The sequence below is a fragment of the Carcharodon carcharias genome, chromosome 20, assembly GCF_017639515.1.
Source record: "Carcharodon carcharias isolate sCarCar2 chromosome 20, sCarCar2.pri, whole genome shotgun sequence".
NCBI lineage: Eukaryota > Metazoa > Chordata > Chondrichthyes > Lamniformes > Lamnidae > Carcharodon > Carcharodon carcharias.
The window spans coordinates 65093908-65114044 of record NC_054486.1 but is presented as its reverse complement, the minus strand read 5'-3'; the positions used below and the strand labels follow the sequence as shown (position 1 = coordinate 65114044).

Genomic DNA, 20137 nt, shown 5'->3' with positions numbered 1-20137 from the left:
GAGGTGATCTCATTGAAACAAGATCCTGAGGGGACTTGATAGGGTGGATACCAGGAGGATGTTACCACTTAAGAGAGAGACTAAAACAGATGTGGAGAAATATTTTCTCATGTTAGTATGTGAAATTCTGTAACCTGGAAAGCAGTGGAGGCTGGGTCATTGAATTTATTCGAGGCAGATTTAGACACTCCTGTAATGTATTCAAAACTACACACTTCAAGAGATTGATATTTTATTTGCCCTTTGCACAAAATGATATAAATAAATACATAAATGCATTAACTCAATACTAAATAAAATTACAGAAAAAAATATTAATTTGGGTAACAAAAAATAATCTCCAGACCAAAAACTGTACGTAAACGCAGCCATAATTCCAAAAAGCACAACATTCTTTCTTGTATGGTTCATGTAGTTTCTTTTTTAAAAGCATATACTACAAATGTAATTTTTGGACCCAAAGATGGATGTCATATGAAATTTTTGAGAAAGTAAACAGTACAGTAAACTGAAGGTGACATTTAATGTTGAACTTAAATGTAGACCTTTGCCATCTTGGTCCCATAAATAATAGTGCCTAAACTACAAACTGACAAAATTAGTATATAGCAATTCTTTACAGCATTTCTCAACACCCATATAGTAGATAAAGCATGCCCACATCAATAGTAAACCCAAGTTTCTACAAATATTAGCTCTGATGCAGTAGTATAAAACTAAAGATTAATATTTTAGACAAAACTCTTAAAAATTAATGGTGAAAATATACAATCTTTTGTAAAGCAAATTTCTTCAGAATATTAAATTTTACTATAACTGCACCCTTTTGCACAAGAATTTACCTTTTCCCATAGGAATGGTGCTTTCTCTGACAAGCTAAAAACTATATAATATGTAGCCAAATCTCCTGTTCCAATTTTTACTTCAGTACTTTCATATGACTTGTTACATTTATATTTTGTTCTTGTTCATTTCCCCAAACCATTTTGAATTTGTACAATATATATAGAAAAAAACAATTTTCAAAACTTACATTTGTTAATGAATGTTGCCCCTCCAGATGTGACTAGTCAAAATCCAATTGGAATACTATATTTAAATTTATTGAGCCATCTCAAATACTAATTTTACTAAGTCATAGATTAATTTTAACATTGTTACAACTCCACAGACAAAAATAAAAATGTCAACAAACAAAACAGCTGCCATTATGTATAGCACACAAGTGTTGTTACTCCCACAAACTGGCTGAAAACAGTAGATTCATATCATTAGGGAGGAATTAGTTTTTGTATCTGCAATGCTAATCAAGTAAACTAAAATTGGAGATAAAATGAATTCTTTTGGGTAACATCTAGTTATAGGACTCTTCTGCAAACAGAGCTAGCAGTTTAGCTTCATTTCCATACATTTAAACACAAACATTGAGATATTCAGTAAATTAAATAAAATGTGTACTTTAGAATAATCAAATTTAATTTGCAAGATGAATTAAACAATATGATTATGTTGGCAAAGTCACATTTGATCTAGAGTCGTAATGCCTGGATTTAGTTACATATCAAGCTACCTCAGTCCAGCAGCAGAGAACATTGGTGGATTGTTTGAGGCTGTGAATATATACTCCTGTCCCTGCAAGAAAGGTCCACAAAGGCATGGCTTCACATATGCACAAAACTCTGCAACAACTTTTTTCTACTTTTTTCTAAAAGCAATTGGAACACTCACACAAAGCCTTTTTAATATTTCCACTTCAACTTGGAAAGTGCCCATAACGTCCATGCACTGTCAACCCAAGATACTGACACTTATATTTCGGACTGATCAGGTCTCTGGTCCAAAGTTTCCTGCAAGTTTTGTATTTATGAAAGTGGAATTGCTTCCAAGTAATACAAAAGTGACTGTAGAATTGCATAATTATTTCAATATGGCAGGCAGAATTACCAGTTAAGTTTCTTAAGATCAGAAATTAATGCATAGAAATGTTCTGCTCCAAGTTCTAGATAAATCCAAGACAAAGGTTTTGGAGCCAGACAGGCAAAAATCCTTTGGTAAAATTATCTCCATCTCCAGTTTCTAAGTAAAGCAATATTCCTTCACAGGTGTAGTGCTTCAGATTGCTATCAAGCTAAAGTTTAATAACTTCAAGTGAATTATGCTGCGGTTTTCCCATCACCCACAAGACTGCTCAGTCTGAGAATAAAACATTCACATTTCAACTACGTCTCATTAACACTAAGAAAGGATAAGAAAGGCAGAAAAAATTGCCGTTCATACCAGAATATATTATATGTAACCTTGCAGTAATAGGTCAGGATAGCAGTTTATAACCAGATCTCCAACATCTTTTTAGCAAATTTCAGTCAAAAAATCTGCACTGCATGTACAGTTCTTCTGTAGTTTTATATCCAAATTTTTGATAGAAGGCTTCATTCTTTGGTTGGCACTCTAATGTAATTTTGTAACAGTTGAGTTTCTTGCTGAGAAGTGTGAGGGCTGCAACTAACCTGTCAATAGGACAAAAATATAGCTACAGTTTAGTAATGTCGTTTATTTTCACTTGTATACAGAGGTAATATTTTTACACTGATTCCCTCTGGCAATATTAAAGTAGATCAATGGAACATGTAACCATAATATTACAGAAAACATAATAGGCAAATGTTTAGGATTAACTAAGCAATGAAAAGTCACTTTTGCTATTAAAGCACAGTAATATCTAATGCTTTTGTTAGAAATTATACCATAAAGTTGGAGGTTGCTTAACAGGAATAAGATTTCTCCATTGAAAAGAAAGTCATACACAAAAGGGATGATATGAGAGAGGAATGTAATGAGAAACTAGTCTTTTGAGAAAAAGATGTCATAAGGTTGGAATGGAAAGTAGAGTGGAAACCTGTTCACAAATTGTGCATTTGGCTCATTAGCATAAGGTTGGAACTTAATTAAACACTAAAATATGGCCAGAGCACCTGACCAACGTTCCAGCCAAACAGTGCTCATTCCAATGTGCACTGAAGGAATCTATCAATAGGAGTTAAAGATAAAAACTTCCAAGTGCCCCAAGTAAAAATACCTACCCCATTGGTAAAAGCAGCCAGAAATCCTTCACTCACTGCAGAGATTCATGAAGCACTACTGCTTCATGAATATGCCCATGTATGCACAGTGCTGGTGATGCACCACTTGTGCCACATTATTGGCACCATGATAGAAAAAAAGTCTTCCATTTATATAACGACATTCATGACCACTGAATGTCTCAAAGCATTTACTGCCAACGAAGTGTTTTTGAAGTGTAGTCAATATTGTTGGAAACACACAATTTATAGCTGCCTTCCACATCACTAATGATAATGACCAGATAATTGGAGTGTCAGCCTGGATTTTTGTGCTCAAGGCCTCAAGTGGGACTTGATGCAATAAAACAAAATAATCCATGGGATGCAAACCTACCTTCTGTTAGAACTTATGAACACATGAGAAAAGAACGGGAAAAGACCAGCCAGTCCTTCAAATCTGCCCTCACCTGGCATAGTGAAATTTAAGCACACCATTAAAGCCTTCCCATCCATCCCCACTGTCAAATAATCTGCTGAGAAAGGCAAGAAATCAGATGGGGTTGGAGGGGCATGTACATCATGTTGGGGAAAATAAGACTTGAGAAGAGAATCTGACCACCTCAGATAAATCAAGCAAGCCCTGGGAAACGATGCTGACTTTGCTTCTTTAAAATTCTCAGACTGAATTGCATCAAACAAGTCAATTCTAGTCACCACAAGTATTATTATTCTGCCACCAGAAAATTTCCATCAAATGCTAGAAATCCAATAAACTTACTACACCCATGGTGGCCATGATCAAGGATCAAAAATCCCAAGCCAGAGATGGAGAACAATCACCCATGCTTTTCACCATCATTGCTCTTAGCTATTTATACAAATACAATATTTTAAATTGAGAAACCAAGGTGAAGGGGTAGCTCATGTACTACATGGTACCTCTGAAGTAAGAAAAGATTAAAAGGAAAGACAAATTACATCAGGAAGGTTGGGTTTTAGATACCTATAGATTATAGGAAAAAAAGAAAGCTGAGGATTTTCAGTCGCAAGGAAAATTTATGCTAGTCTGGAGTACTGTGCTCAACAACTTGGTTCATGCTTGATGCTCTTACAAAGGAGAGGGCCTGGGGAGAGTTGTTAAACTCCTACTACAGATGGCTCCTACTTCCAGTTTAACCAGGATGGGGGTTTGGGGTGGTGGTGGTGGGGGGGGGGGGTGCGGTTACCTGCTCTAGAGAGGTGGGCCAGTAATTTAAATATGTTAATGATACTGCATGTCTCAGATTTTAACCAACTTTTACATGTAACATCTACAGGTCACGTCTCATTTTTCCAGACCTCAGAGAAGTTGGCTATTAGGGATTGGCAGCAAATACAGGCCTTGCTCACATCCCATGAACGAATAAAAAAGATGAATGGTGGCGATGAAAGCCAAGTTGAGCAGGTTAGTGCTTTTCTACCACAGTTTGTGAGTCAGAAGGAGAAGAGAGTGTTTTCCCCGGTGCCTCAAGAAAACTTGTGATTAGCCTCCAGCCTCCTCTCCCCTCCACTGACACTCCCAACAATATATTTCATGCCCTGCCAATTTCCAGGTTGCCTCACTATATCACCTCCCCGCAATCTCGCTCTCAACCTAAAGCCCCCATTCATGAAATAAGCATTTAACCTTCTCGTAAATTTTAATCTGAATAAATGTTACATTTTGTTGTATTTCTGAATATTTGACTCATTAATTGAATTTGCTCAGCTGAAACAATGAACTATTTCCTTTTCCTTCATTTCTTTCCATTCATATGACATCAATATGGGCTTCAATATTAGTGCAATTGCTGAGGTATATGCAAATGATAACAGGAGATGCTACGCCAGCACATGTACAGTATATATGTGGAGCTTGCTGGAATTATCAGAAAACCAACAAGAGTCATAAGGTGCTACTGCACCTTATGAGCACCAGAATATAAAGCAAAAGAAAGGTCTGTGGAGCATTACTTTCCAGAAGTGGTTAACTTGCAGGGAAATAAGAAAGCCAAGGAATTAGTGACCATCTGTGAAGAAGGCAGGAGTGATCATTTGTTCAATAGGAATGCAGTGCAACATGTGCAGTACATAACTGGTGCTGCTTTTTTTCCAATTAACAATCAGAAAAACTGACACAGCAGTTATGAAGGGCTTCCACAATTAGGGGGATAAAGACAGACCTTTGGTTCTTGTTGCAACTGGACAGTCTCAAATGGTGTGCTATGACTTTAGTGCCAGGACAAGGAACATAATATTGTGAGTGGAAAATCTTTAGGGAAGGGAAGAGCAGCTAGAAATCATGGCTCATTTAAGAACCAATGCCATAAGACAGAGCGTAACAATGGCCTTTAAAGGCTAGGTTCAGTACTTAGATTCTAGATTGAAGATTGTAGAAAGCTACAAGGGTGGTATCTCACTATTACGCCTGATGTTACATACTGGTCTGGCTAGGGAAGAAAGGATTACGCACATCAATATGTAGCTTTGGGACAATGTAGAAGGGAGGCTTTCACATTCAGATATGGGGAATGCTGTACAGACAAGGGCCTTCCCTGGAATTGGATTCATACCAAAGCATTTGTGGAATTAATATGACAGGCATTGGGGAGAATGTAAACTAAAGTCAGAGGATAGTGCTAAACGTAGAAACAAAAAAAGTAAAGCAAGGTACAAAAGATATATATATTAGGGTACAGGAGGCTCTTGTGAACAAAATATTAGAAGGAATCCTAAAGATGGAAATCATTGACACCTAGATAGACTCATCCAAGCTCATTTCCAATACCAAAATATATTAGTAAGATTTTAAAACACTCAGACTTACAGTTTCCCAAGTTGTTTTCCTCTGCATTCATCACTTACGACAACCTCTTCTATTCTCCCTCGCTAAATTTGAAAAAGAGAGTAACATGGCTTCATTTAATGTAACATTTTAATGGTTAAATATAGGCAAATTTATCATTGTAAACAACGATAAAGATTTCCTCCAACAATAGATGCTCCATGCACAATCTCATTCCCATTCCCAAATTTATAATATCCTGTTAGGCAAGTCGAACAGGTTAAACACAACTGCTTTATCAACAGCTATAAGTTCCAGAACCGAATGGTGTCACAAGGCTATGACCCTTTATTATTGAAAATATCTTTTTTCAACTGACTGGAAATTTTGTAATCTGAACTGAGACAAAGCAAACTGCTTAAAAATTCAAGGCCACATTCCAAGGTGAAGGTGAGAAACAAATAAATCCCCCCAGGAGAGTGTGAAGAGAGGGAGATTTCCTATAATCTAGCCACCCATCATCTAAGGAAGAGACATTAAAAAATGCAGTGGCTATTGAAAAAATGGCTGCGACAGACTCACCCACCCAAAACCTCTTGAAAATACACAATGGGTGAAATATTTCAAGGCAAGGCTGCCCAGTCACTAGAGAGAGATTGAAAGTGACACAGGCAATGTCAATAAAGACTTCAGCAGAGGAAGCAGGCTTAAGGTTGCACTCTTTCCCTTTTGGAATAAGTACATCACCCGGTTGGAGAAGCCAACTCTACCAGAAACCTACCAGCGAACTGAGATCTCATAATAATTGCAACATCTTCTGCATCTGACTGCATCCAAGAAACCAGCTAACCCAAGTTGGCCACAGCATTTAAAATCTATACCTCAAGGACAATCAAAGGACAGTTAACAGTATATTTTTTTACCTTTTTTTATTGGATTCTAACGCCCCTTATTTCCGATACATGTATGTGTGGGGGGGCCCAAATCACTGTATGAGGGCCGAATGTTTGACGTCATTTTTAAATTTTTCTCGGGTTTAGTGGTTAGTAAATTTGCTCTTTCTTGGACTCAAGAAAACCTTGTTTAATTGGCTCCTTATTGCTCACAGCTTAATTAGTTAAATACATTCTGATTTGGAAAAGGCATATTCTCATGAAAAAGAAACTTAAACCTTTGGTGTAACCAATCGAGGAAGTTGAATAGGGGAGAGCCAGTTCACCATTTCTCATCTGGTTGTGACAATGGAAAATTCAGAATCCACAGCAAAACAAAATTTTTATATCACAGTGTCAGTTGAAGACCTACCTTTGCACAAGCATGTATAAATTTATGTTCGATTATTAGGGTAGCTGTAGCAATGACCTGTCCAAGGTGAGTGTCTTCAACAACAATGGCATAATAATCTCCAGTTTGCTTCATGTGCTCAAACTTGTCTGAAGTTTTAGAAAATGATAATAAAAAATAAATGTTTCACAGATAAACACCATATTCCTTGTTTTACCTTTGATTATTATTTATTTATTCTAAAAGGATTTATGCAATTAGCTCCAGAGCATTAAAACATGTCAATCCACTACAGAAATTTTTTTCCCCTCCTACTTTCACAGCTGGGGCTTCCAACATCATCCACGGGTATGATGGTATACAGACAATCTGCTTCAGGCAGACCACTAATATGTCCCTGAAGGCAGTTTGAGGTGGATAGAGAGGAAAGATAGAGCACTAAGAATTGGGGAGGTGGATGGGGTGCGGAAATGGTTGATAGGGGAAGAGGATGGGGGGGAAAGAGAGAAATAATGCATGGGGAGAGGTAGGAGGGGGCAGATGGGGATTGAGTGAGAAGGAGTATACAAGGAGGGTGGGTGAGGATGAAGAGAAGGAGAGCAGCAGGAGCAGAGGGGAAGGAGGCGATCGCGGGGAATATAAGAAATAGGAACAGGAATAGACCATATAGCCACTCCAGCCTGCTCTGCCATTCAATGTGATCATGGCTGATCTTGGGCCTCAACTTCTATTTCACACTAACTCCCCATATCCTTTGACTCTCAGAGACCAATCTATACCTCAGCCTTGAATATGATGGAGCATCCACAGTCCACGTATACGGACTCGAGATGTTAACTCTGTTTCTCTCTCCACAGACGCTGATAGACCTGCTGAGTTTTTCCAGCATTTTCTGTTTTTGGCCCTTCAGAACTTTGTATGTTTCAATGAAATCACCTCTCATTCTTCTAAACTCCAGAGAGTCTAGGCAAAATTAACTCAGACTCAAGTTATAGGAAAGCCATCTCATCCCAGGAACCAATCAACTGAACCTTTGCCATACCACTTCCAAATATACTCTTCCTTAGATTTGAAAACCAAACTGAACTCTGTATTCCAGGTGCGGTCTGACAAAAACCCTAAACAAATATAGCAAGGCTTCCTTATTCTTGTACTCCAATCCTAAGGTCAAATGCTATTTGCTTCCTAATTGCTTGCTGCAAGCTAACTTTGTGTTCCTTTTACGAGTATACCCATGTCTCTCTGATCAACATTTAGAAGTTTCATACCTTTCAAAAAAGATTCTGCTTCTCCAATCTCACTATCAAAGTGAATAATCTCACATTTGCCCACATCATATTCCATCTTCCACCTTGTTGCCCACTCACTTAACCTGTACGTAATCTCTTTGCAGTCTCTTTGTGTCTTCCTCACAGCTTACATTCCCACCTAACCTTATATCATCAGCAAACTTGAATACGCTACTTTTGGTTTCTTCGTCCAAGTCATTAATATAGATTATAAATAGTTGAGGCCCCAACACTGGTCCTTGCGACCATCCATTCATTCCAGCCCGGCAACTTGAAAATTCCCCATTTATGCCTACTCTCGGCTTCCTGTCCATTAACCAATCTTCCATTGCTGCTAATTTATTATCCCCAATTGCGAGCACTTATCTTGCATATGAAGCTTTTGTGGGGCACCTTGCCAAATGCCTTTTGGAAATCCAGGTATACTATATCTACTGACTCCCCTTTATCTACCCACTAGTTACATCCTCAAAAATCTCAAATAAATTTGTCAATTACAACTTCCCTTCAGTAAAACCATGTGTGTCTGATCATACAATGATTTTCTAAGCACATTAAGCCTTTCTTAGTAATAGATCCCAGCATTTTCCTGACGACTGATACCAGATTAGCTAGCCTGTAGTTCTCTGTTTCTCTCTCCCGCCTCTCTTGAACAGCAGTGTTACATTTGCTTACTTCAGTCTGGGATCATTCTAGAATCTAGGGAGTTTTGGAAAGTCATAAATCATCCAAAATCTCTGCAACTACCTCTGTAGTGGCAATCTAAACCACTAATTTGTCTAGTTTATTAAAAATGCTTCATGCATTCAAATAAAGAAACTTTGAATTCACTCTTTTAAACATTCTTTGCATGGACCTTATTTACTGATGCACTATTACTGTTAAACTCCTTGTCCCTTCCATGCTTCTTGCATTCACCCAAATTTGAACACTCCTCTGTTGTCATTGACTTTTCTCTTTAGATTTCAAAATTTCCCTTCACCCAAATTCTTCTCTCATCGTTTCGTTTAAAACCCTATCTGCAGCCCAGTCATACAATTCACTAGGACATTAATCTCAGACCAATTTAAGTGGAGCCTGCCCCAAAGGAAAGGGTGGGGGGACAGGAAGGAGTGCAGGAAGTGAGGCAGTAATGGTGGAGAGTGGCAGTGGAGGACAGCGGGTTTGAGAGAGGAGAGCAGAGAGTACAAGAAATGATCTTCCATCTGCCATGTGTCCATCTCTCTGCACTATTTGCTGTATTTCTAAATTTTGTGTCATCTGCAAACTTTGAAATCAAGATTGTTTCTACCCTTTCACAATGTCAACATACTAGCAAGATCTGCATTTATTATCCATCCTGAATGCCCTTCTGTAAATGGTGGTGAGCATCTTCTTGAATTGCTACAGTCTTTATGTTGCTTCTATACTTTGTCATAGTTGTTTGGTTCAACTTAATGGTTGGGCCACTTCAGAAAGAAGTCCAGAGGTTTCTTCACATTTTGAAATTAAACAAACAGCTTTACACTGCACTGCACTTAAAATCACTACACTGACAATACAGCCAGGAAAGCTCCTCACTAGTTTGAAGTAAAAAGCATGATAATTTTAAAGGTGCCAGTCCACTTACTTAAAAATATTTCAGGCGCAACTTGGTCCACTTTTGTTAACTGTGCGAGTACCTTAAAAAGACCTGTTTAAAAATTAGAATTAAATGAGTTACATCAGCATTGTCAATTTTTTTTTTGCTTTGAGTTTTAGACATAATCTGGTAGATCTTGACTTGGTGTGATAATGTAAGACAGGTTGTCAGCCAATTTTATTTCTCCCCTGACTTATTTTCCTAATGAAGTCAATAGAAATCAAAATTGGGGAGGCCAGAGGTGGAGATGGGTGTGGAGGCTAGTGGCACTCACTATCACACCAAGTCAAGATCTTCTCCAATCTGACTTACACCGAGTCTACAATATCCTTAAAATGCTTGGCTGGGTTTAATTTATTTCCGTGTTCCCACTTAAAAAAAATAATTACACTGCAACAGGAAGCTACTTTATTGCTGTTTATTAGCAATTAAGCTCCTACTAAACATGAGGTTGGATGTCAAGATAGAAGAGTTGGGAGCATTCAGTAGAAGAGCTTAGATAGCCTGGATAAGATTTCATGGTGCTGGTGCTTCTTATCTTCAAACAATAACTGGTCAGCAATATACATGTTTAAAGTATCAGCACTGTTCCAGGTTGTCAAATCAAAAACAAAACCTAGAAAAGTCTCCTGGTCAGCTCCAAATAGGTGGGTACCTGAGAGGGAAGCCATTTTGGGCACAACAAGATTTCATAAACAGCAATGAATTGAACAACCAGTAAACTGCCCATAATTTGGTATTAGATTAAAAGAGGTCATAAGGACCACTTGTTTGCAAAGTGGAAAATTTCACACAAGTGCTAAATTAAAGAATAATGGTGGCTGGGAATAAGTACAAAAAAATGATGGATAAAGGACAAAATCAACAATAGCCCTGGAATTTTCTTACCTAATGAACATCCAAGAAAAGTTGAAAGTGCATGCTTTGAACTGAAACTGTACTAGAGATACAAAAACACTAGTATAACTACTTCAGAACCTTCTCCACATGTTTCTAAACTATATACACTATATTAGAATTGAAACAGGAGCTTATAAAACCACGTGAATTGGAAATTCAAAATATTCGGGAGTTAGCAGAGACAAATTGCCTGTAAGTTTCTTTTGATTACTACATAGACATTGTATCATGATTCAAGTAAGAATTAAGTACAAAAACATGAAAATTGTTTACTTGCATAAATATATTCAACAAAAAAAGCAAATGTCTCCTATCCAATGTGGTTCCAAAAATTAATTAGACTGAAATGGAGTTTTAAATTTTAATTTCTTCTATTAATTCTCTGTTTAAAAGTTGAACATTTCACAGAAAGTCAGTATTGACATATATCTGGTGGTAACATGCAAATTACATTTCAAACAGTACCTCTGTTGAAGTCAGCAGTACAGAGAGGCCTCATAACTAGTCCATCCCCAGGGTTCAAAGGGGAAATTTCAGGAGAGAATTTCACCATATTCTGGCTCCAGTCCAGGTCACTTAACATGATGGGATCAAACAAGGGTGTGTCATCAAGAATCATGGCAGGAGGAGCAGAGTCTACACACTGTTTAAAGAAAAATGTAAAACGCTTTAAAAGCCCTAATCAAAAAATGCATTTTTACTTAGATTAATACAACTCCTAAAAGTAGTCAAGAGAAATATGTTTAGTTTTAAGTTCACCTTTTTTTTTTGCTGGTATTGCTCTACATTACTATAAGTTAGATGAAATTGTGCTTTAATATATTCTCAAAGTAAACTTATTTGAGGAGTAATGGTTACTGCACATTAGCACAGTCAATCATATTTTGTAGCACTGTAGCAACACAATTTAAAAGTAATTATGTAAAGAGACCCAAAAATGTCAAAGGCAAAATTGCTCAACTGGGAAAGAGTTAATTTCAGCGATTTAAGAAGGGACATAAGCATATATAGATTGGCAAAGGCAGTTACTGGGTAAGGCTGTAACAGAACAATGGAGGGCATTCAGGGAAGAGTCAGTTAAGGTACAACGTAAGCATATTCCTTTTGAAGGAGAAATGTAGAGTATGCAACCAGGATGGCAAAGGAAATAAATAAAAATTAAAAGAAAACAGGAAAAGCAGGCTTCTGACAAATTATTCAGTTAATAACCAGGAAGATTATGGAACATACAGGCGGGGACTGAAAATAATAACTCAAGAGGCAAAGAACAGTTACTAGGAAAGATTAGCAGGCACCATTAAACTGAACCTTAAAACATAAAAAGGGGTAAGCGGTTACAACGAAAAAGTTAAGCATGTTAAGGACTCAAAGGGAAATGTCTATTCAGCCGAGGATATGGCTAAAGTATTAAATGTGTATTTTGCATTTCTCTTCACAAAGAAAGCAAATAATGTGAAGGTTACATGAAAAGAGAGGGAAGTTCTGGTAGTAAATTAATAAATAGAGGAAACATCCTAAAATACAGTTTAGGATTACTGAATGTTGGTATGTCACTTGGTCCAGATGGAATGCATTCTAGGTTGCTAAAAAAAAGTAGCAGAGGCTCCGTCACCTGTCTATGCCCTTAACTAGACAACTCCCTTTGACTACTGCATTTCTGCTATTTTTCTACAAACAGCCAAATCTCCCATAGTGCCAGGGTGTAATTCTTATTGCTAGTGCTAATGTGCTGTGCTGAGGACCCACAAATACTTGGAAAGGCTTAGTTAATCCAATTATTTGGCTTTTTCTGAATCATAACTTTATTTAAAAGCAGCATTTTAAAAATAACATTAATTACTCACTTTTGCTAACCCAGAACATTTGCATCTCAGCTCACTATTTAAAATTTATATTTTATAAATTTCTGTTGCTGATTTAAACACGGTGTTGGACTTAATTCAAATCTTTCCAAGATTCCTAACATTGACTTCACTTTGGAAGAAGCCTGCATAAATCACTTTGCAATTCTTCCAGAGTTTCTCCAAAGGTTGCTCTTGCTTTGACATTTAATTTAATTTTTATTCTCTGCCTTTAGGGCCTCCAACAACATTTTTATCTACTTAAAAGAACAGGCAAGTTAATCAGCTCCAGACACTGGCCAATATCACAGTTCTTTTAAGTCAGTTAGTGGTGTGCAAAATGATCAATTCTTTCCCGTCTCCAGCCCTCCATCAACTTGCTACACCCTTGTAGGAAGCATCTAATTTCTATAGTGCCTTTAGCACCAAACTCCCCTGTCCCATGTATCACATTAGAGCACAAACACATGGCCAATGTACTTCTAAGGTTTACAACATGGACTTCACTTTGGAAGAAGCCTGCAACTAAACCAATTTGCAATTCTTCCAGAGTTTCTCCAAAGGCTGCTCTTGCTTTGACAAGGTTTTTAAACAAGCAATACTAGATACTATTCAGAAACCGTATTTTTGATCTTGAGCTTCACAAGATCACTTCAGAGAAAAATACAGACACAACACAAAAAAGTCAATGCCTTCTGTTTTCAAGTAACTCCTAAAAATGTAGGTCAGGCAGGACAATAACAAATTGTTATCTCTTTACACATTGAAAGTAGTTATTTTCCGTCCCACTATTGCATATCAATGCTCAATGGTTGAACTCCACAGCAATGTAAATATTAATGATTGGCATCTAAATATTCCACTGCTGTAACTCTAGGTGGTAATATAAAAAGCATAATTTTGCAACTTGCACATGGAGTATTGGTGCTGTACCCCAGGCCCAGAGTGACAAAAAATAAATATTTTTTGTTTAATATTTAACATAGTATTGGTTTCTTCAATTCTGCATGGTATGCAAGGGATTAAAAATAAACATAAATATTTTACCCAGTTAAGTAAATACAGTTAGTCTGTACATAGAGTGAGAGAAAAGCCAAACTAATTGATTCAAAAAATATCTTGCAGGATTTATTCAAATATATTTTTGATTGGGAAACTTCCAAAAAATTTAACAGTTACTTAAACCTGGTGATCCTCAGTCATATTTTTAAAGCTATTTATCAACCAGACTTGTTCAAATTGGAATATTTGTTAGGCCAGAAAGTTTACATAGATAATGAAGAGAAAAAAAAAGTCACTGCACAAAAATATTAGTTTCATCAAAGATTTGGCACAGCAGCCTTAAACTATTTTATATATCACTCGAGGAGCCAGCAAAATTTAATAATTACTGTAAAAAAGTATGTTCCTATTGCTCCTCTTTGCTTCTCCTTTAAGAGTTTAATAAATTTGTTTGGTTAGTGCAGTGTCAACATGCCACTTTCCTTTTGGTTACTTATTAGCTAGTTACAATTGATATCATATCATAATAGAAATATGAATACCAAGTGACACAACAGCTGGTATACCGGGCTATGTCAATATTATATAATTTCACAACTCAAAATACAAGAGTCATGTAAATAAATTTCCTTTTCCTCATTTCTCTTTTGACTTTTCCCATGTTACATGGGATCATCCTAATGCTAATTGATCACCTTCACATCAACCATGAGGTTTCTTTTTTGATTTGGTGAGTAGTTTTACAGCCAGATGCCCTTCCTCCTGCCAACCCTCCCCAGATATCCAGGCTGGGGACCAGCACCGATACACACACCAGAGCCAGGTAAATAAATCTATTTCACAATTTTCTTCATAGTTTGATCATAATTAAAGTTTGCAGTACATGAAAGGCTTATAATATCACCATTACATTACAAATATATCCTTTTCAGGGGTATGGTATATTATTGCATAGTTTGGAATAGATTTGAGCTGCTTTGTTAGTGTTTGACGCTGACATCAAGGGCAAAGAGGTGTTTAATTCCCCAACAAGAAAGCCCTCTAAAATTTGGTTCACATAGGCTTCTAAACAGCCCTTTGCTCATCCTAAGGAGCAGCTACAATTATAAACACAATGGAAATTGTTTTATAATGTAATACAATATTTTATTTGCTTGAGACCTTAAAGTCACCATTTCAGGGATATCTATTTCACATAGTAGAAAAATGGACCAGTAGAAGGATATGGAAATGAGAACAAGCAACTCATACTCTGACACACATGAACAAAAGTGACACAAAGCCACCGATGATTGATTTTCAACTTTTTTTTGCCTTTTCCAATTTTCTTCACTGTTGCGCGCTCTCTCTATCTTTCTCTCTCATTGAAGGCTTTGATTCCACAAATGAAAGCAAGCCCAATGTCAATGTCTGCAAACCAGACATTCATTAAATTGATCAAGAATTAGAACTTTGGCTTATTTTTCCTCTTTCCAAGCCTTGGTATGTCAGCTGATATGTATGACCGGCAGCACTTCCATTCTCTAGTAGCCTTCACTGAATTACAAAGAACATAAGAAATGGGAGCAGGAGCAGGCTATTTGGTCCCTCAAGCCTGCTCTGCCACTCAATAAGATCATGGCTGATCTGATTGTGGCCTCAACTCCACTTTCCTGTCTGTCCAACGATAACCCTGGACTCTCTTGTAGATCTATCTAACTCAATCTTAAATATACTTGACGACCCAGCCTCCATTGCTCTCTGGGGTGGGGAATTCTAAAGATGAATGACCCCCGAGAAAAGAAATACCACCTCATTGTCTCCTTATTTTGAAACTGTGACCCCCAGGCCAGGATTTTCCCATCAGTGATTTGGGGGCAGGGCCCACCCATCAATGGGAAAATGACGCGGGATGACATCAGGAGGAACCCCCGACGTCATCCAGGTCCCTTTAAATTTTCAGGAAGGCGGGCGGACAGCAAAATCAGCTGTTCGCCCACCGACCTGTCAATGGCCAATTGAGGCCATTGACAGAGTAATTAAGATAATTAATGACCTGCCCATCCAACCTTAAGGCTGGTGGGTTCAAATCTCACAATGGCAAACTATGAAACAAAGTAACTTCATCTGAACAGGAACAGATGGAAACGGGTTTGTACTTGAAAGAGTTACCACTCAAACCTATTGCTTTGATTTGAGATTTACGACTTAAGGCTGGTGGGCAGGCCAGGAGCCCCAGCGGGCTTCTGATTATACATGAAACTTCATCCACTGGCGGGGTGAGGTTTCATGTCCGTTTTTAAAAAGTTTCATAAAGGTTGTGTGTTTCTTATTAACTAGTCCCATCTCGTGTGACATTGTCACATGAGGGAGACATGTTAATAATTTTAAAATTTTTCTATTTTTGGAGGGTTTTTTTTTACCTGTCAGTAATCTCCCTGAGACAGCACTTGTCCTCAGGGAGCAGTGCGCTCTTTCGCACGCAAGCGCAAAAGAGTACACTGTGATAGATGTCGGCGGCGGAGTTTGGCTGCCCGCCCACTGCCAAGCCCACCAAGAGCAAAATTCTGCCCCTAGTTCTAGATTCCCCCACAAGGAGAAACATCCTGTCAGCCCCTCTGAATCTTCTATGTTTGAATAAGATTATCTCTCATGCTTCTAAACTCAAATGACTGTAGGTTCAACCCACCCAACCTTTCCTCATAAGACAACCCCTTCATCCCAGGAATCAGCCTAGTGAACCTTCTCTGAACTGCCTCCAATGAAGTATACCCTTCCTTAAATAAGGATCTAAAACTCAATACACTCTAGGTGTAGTCTCACTAACACCCTGTATAGTTCAGCATAGCTTCCCTACCTTTGTACTCCACACCCCTTGCAATAAAGACCAAAATTCCATTTGCCTATTCGTTTGCTGTACCTGCTTGCTACCTTTTCTGATTCATGTATGAGGACACCCAGATCCCGCTATAGTTGTTCTCCATTTAAATATTCTGCTTTTCTATTCTTCCCAACATGGACAACTCACATTTTCCCACATTATACTCCATCTGCCAAATTTTGTCCACTCATTTAACCTATCTATATATATCCCTTTGCAGATACTTTTGTGTCCTCCTCACAACTTGTTGTCCTGCCTATCTTTGGCTACAATACACTTAGTCCTTCATCCAAGTCATTAATAAAGATTGTAAATAGTTGAGGCACCAGCATTGATCCCTGTGACGCTCCAAACTTTGCCATTCTGAAAATAATCCATTTATCCTGACTCTCTCCTGTTAGTTAGCCATGCTGATATATTACCTCCAAAAGCATGAGTTCTTATCTTGTGTAGCAATCTTTTATGTGGCACCTTATTGAAACCTAATTACTAAACAACTGATAAGTACTTTTTTAAAAAAGGTGATATTAAAAATACGCAAGCAAAAATGAATCACAATTTACTAGGTGCCATCAAGTCACCCCCCTGTAAATCCAATTACGCTGAGTGCCAGTGTGGATGTGCAGGTAGTATACATTAGGTATGATAATACTACAGAAAACTCTGGTTTTATTAATGATAATTTACTTTAAAATGCAAAAATGCTGAACTCCTGTTTGAGATAGATTACCATGAATAATGCCCATTAAAATCAATAGCATGTGCTAGAAATGGGATGACAAATGGTGTTACATATAAATACTGCAGCAGCAGTGAGCCAAAATTCACAAAGCACAATTCATCCAGCCAAAAAATAAATCCTGCCACAACTAGTTCAAAAGAAATTGCAATTTTCAGAGTTTCAAAAAACCCTGATACTATAATGCAATATATATATATATATTGTTTTTACAAGTAACCATGCAATGATCTGGATTACAAGAGCTATTAATCTTTCAGTGTGAACATAGGACGTTGCTATAAACTCCGACAAAAATACCTTTCGAACCAAGAGCATTACCATCTGTGGGAGTAGTCTCTACACTAAAAATGAATGAGTGGGTGTGCAAGGCATTTTGCGAATTAAAGCATTAATATGAATCTCACCGATATTTTACCAGGAACGCAAACCAGAATATTCAGAACCTAACCCGTGATCACAACTATTTCTTTAGCTGAACAAAATAGCAATTAAATCATACCTACAATAATTACATTTCTTAACAGCTAATAGAAGAAAATCCTACAAACTTTCCACTAATACTGCAAGAAGCTCAGCGAGTAGCAATCCTTTTCTGGGATCTAACTTAAACGTGAACACACTCTGAGATGTGGCACTATCTATCGATGGATTCACATGCAGAGATGGCACTGCCGGCTGGTCACTCACACACCGTGAGGCCGGCCACTGCCGGCTGGTCACTCACACACCGTGAGGCCGGCCGGTCACTCACACACCGTGAGGCCGGCCGGTCACTCACACACCGTGAGGCCGGCCACTGCCGGCTGGTCACTCACACACCGTGAGGCCGGCCACTGCCGGCTGGTCACTCACACACCGTGAGGCCGGCCACTGCCGGCTGGTCACTCACACACCGTGAGGCCGGCCGGTCACTCACACACCGTGAGGCCGGCCGGTCACTCACACACCGTGAGGCCGGCCGGTCACTCACACACCGTGAGGCCGGCCGGTCACTCACACACCGTGAGGCCGGCCGGTCACTCACACACCGTGAGGCCGGCCACTGCCGGCTGGTCACTCACACACCGTGAGGCCGGCCACTGCCGGCTGGTCACTCACACACCGTGAGGCCGGCTGGTCACTCACACACCGTGAGGCCGGCCACTGCCGGCTGGTCACTCACACACCGTGAGGCCGGCCACTGCCGGCTGGTCATTCACACACCGCGAGGCTGGTCACACACACCGTGAGGCCAGCTGGTCACTCACACACCGTGAGGCCGGCCACTGCCGGCTGGTCACTCACACACCGTGAGGCCAGCTGGTCACTCACACACCGTGAGGCCAGCTGGTCACTCACACACCGTGAGGCCGGCCACTGCCTGCTGGTCACTCACACACTGTGAGGCCGGCTGGTCACTCACACACCGTGAGGCCGGCTGGTCACTCTCACACCGTGAGGCCGGCTGGTCACTCACACACCGTGAGGCCGGCCACTGCCGGCTGGTCACTCACACACCGTGAGGCCGGCCACTGCCGGCTGGTCACTCACACACCGTGAGGCCGGCCACTGCCGGCTGGTCACTCACACACCGTGAGGCCGCTGGTCACTCACACACCGTGAGGCCGGCCACTGCCGGCTGGTCACTCACACACCGCGAGGCTGGTCACACACACCGTGAGGCCGGCCACTGCCGGCTGGTCACTCACACACCGTGAGGCCGGCCACTGCCGGCTGGTCACTCACACACCGTGAGGCCGGCCACTGCCGGCTGGTCACTCACTCTGCGGCATCAGTTAGATTTTGTTCCGATATTAACCATTTTGTTGAAGTTAGCTGTTGAAAGCCATGAGACGGGCCATTTGTCAGCGCTCCTGATGCCACACGGACCCTGACAGGAGGCTCCGCTCTAGCCCGGGGCTCAGACCGGCGCGGCCTGGCACAAACCAGGCCGGGACAGGCGGCGAGAGAGCGGCCATTGGAGCCAGGAGGCCGGGATAAAAGGCAGAGAGCCGGCGAAGCCCGATACTCACCACAGAGAGAAGAACTCAGTCTCTTCGCCGATGTAGTTTCCGGATTCGAGCCACACGGGAGGAGTTTAACCGTCCACCAGTGATGTGGCACAGGAGAGGCCACGCAGGGACGTGATGACGTCAGAGCAGGAGACTGGCAGTGCAGCAGGAGACTGGCAGAGCAGGAGATTGGCAGTGCAGCAGGAGACTGGCAGAGCAGGACACTGGCAGAGCAGCAGGAGATTGGCAATGCAGCAGGAGACTGGCAGAGCATCAGGGGACTGGCAGAGCAGGAGACTGGTAGAGCAGCAGGAGACTAGCAGAGCAGGAGACTGGCAGAGCAGCAGGAGACTGGCAATGCAGCAGGAGACTGGCAGAGCAGGAGACTGGCAGAGCAGCAGGAGACTGGCAATGCAGCAGGAGACTGGCAGAGCAGGAGACTGGCAGTGCAGCAGGAGACTGGCAAAGCGGCAGGAGACTCGCAGCGCAGGAGACTGGCAGTGCAGCAGGAGACTGGCAGAGCAGGAGACTGGCAGTGCAGCAGGAGCCTGGCAGAGCAGCAGGAGCCTGGCAGTGCAGCAAGAGCCTGGCAGAGCAGGAGACTGGCAGAGCAGGAGCCTGGCAGTGCAGCAGGAGACTGGCATTGCAGCAGGAGACTGGCAGAGCAGGAGACTGGCAATGCAGCAGGAGCCTGGCAGAGCAGGAGCCTGGAAGTGCAGCAGGAGACTGGCAGAGCAGGAGC

At 40.3% G+C, this 20137-nt stretch overlaps 1 protein-coding gene across 1 annotated transcript; it reads right to left on the bottom strand.

The window, feature by feature from the left end:
• Positions 1-215: 215 nt before the first annotated feature.
• Positions 216-19523, bottom strand: gnpnat1 (glucosamine-phosphate N-acetyltransferase 1). Its single transcript, XM_041215288.1, has 6 exons — positions 19417-19523; positions 11425-11602; positions 10048-10110; positions 7171-7298; positions 5908-5969; positions 216-2507 (listed from the first exon to the last, which is right to left on the bottom strand). Exons 2-6 carry the CDS (start codon positions 11576-11578, stop codon positions 2360-2362), a joined length of 555 nt encoding a protein of 184 aa, XP_041071222.1. The 5' UTR covers positions 11579-11602; positions 19417-19523; the 3' UTR covers positions 216-2359.
• Between the last annotated feature and the right edge of the window lie 614 nt (positions 19524-20137).

Bases quoted from the DNA above. Each gene is read 5' to 3' on its own strand.
- gnpnat1 (XM_041215288.1), bottom strand. From the start codon at position 11,578: ATGATTCTTGATGACACACCCTTGTTTGATCCCATCATGTTAAGTGAC. The intron at 7,299-10,047 runs GTAAGTGGACTG...CTAAAACTTCAG, and splicing joins TGCGCCTGAAATATTTTTAA to ACAAGTTTGAGCACATGAAG. The intron at 5,970-7,170 runs GTAGGTCTTCAA...TTTCAAATTTAG, and splicing joins TTATACATGCTTGTGCAAAG to CGAGGGAGAATAGAAGAGGT.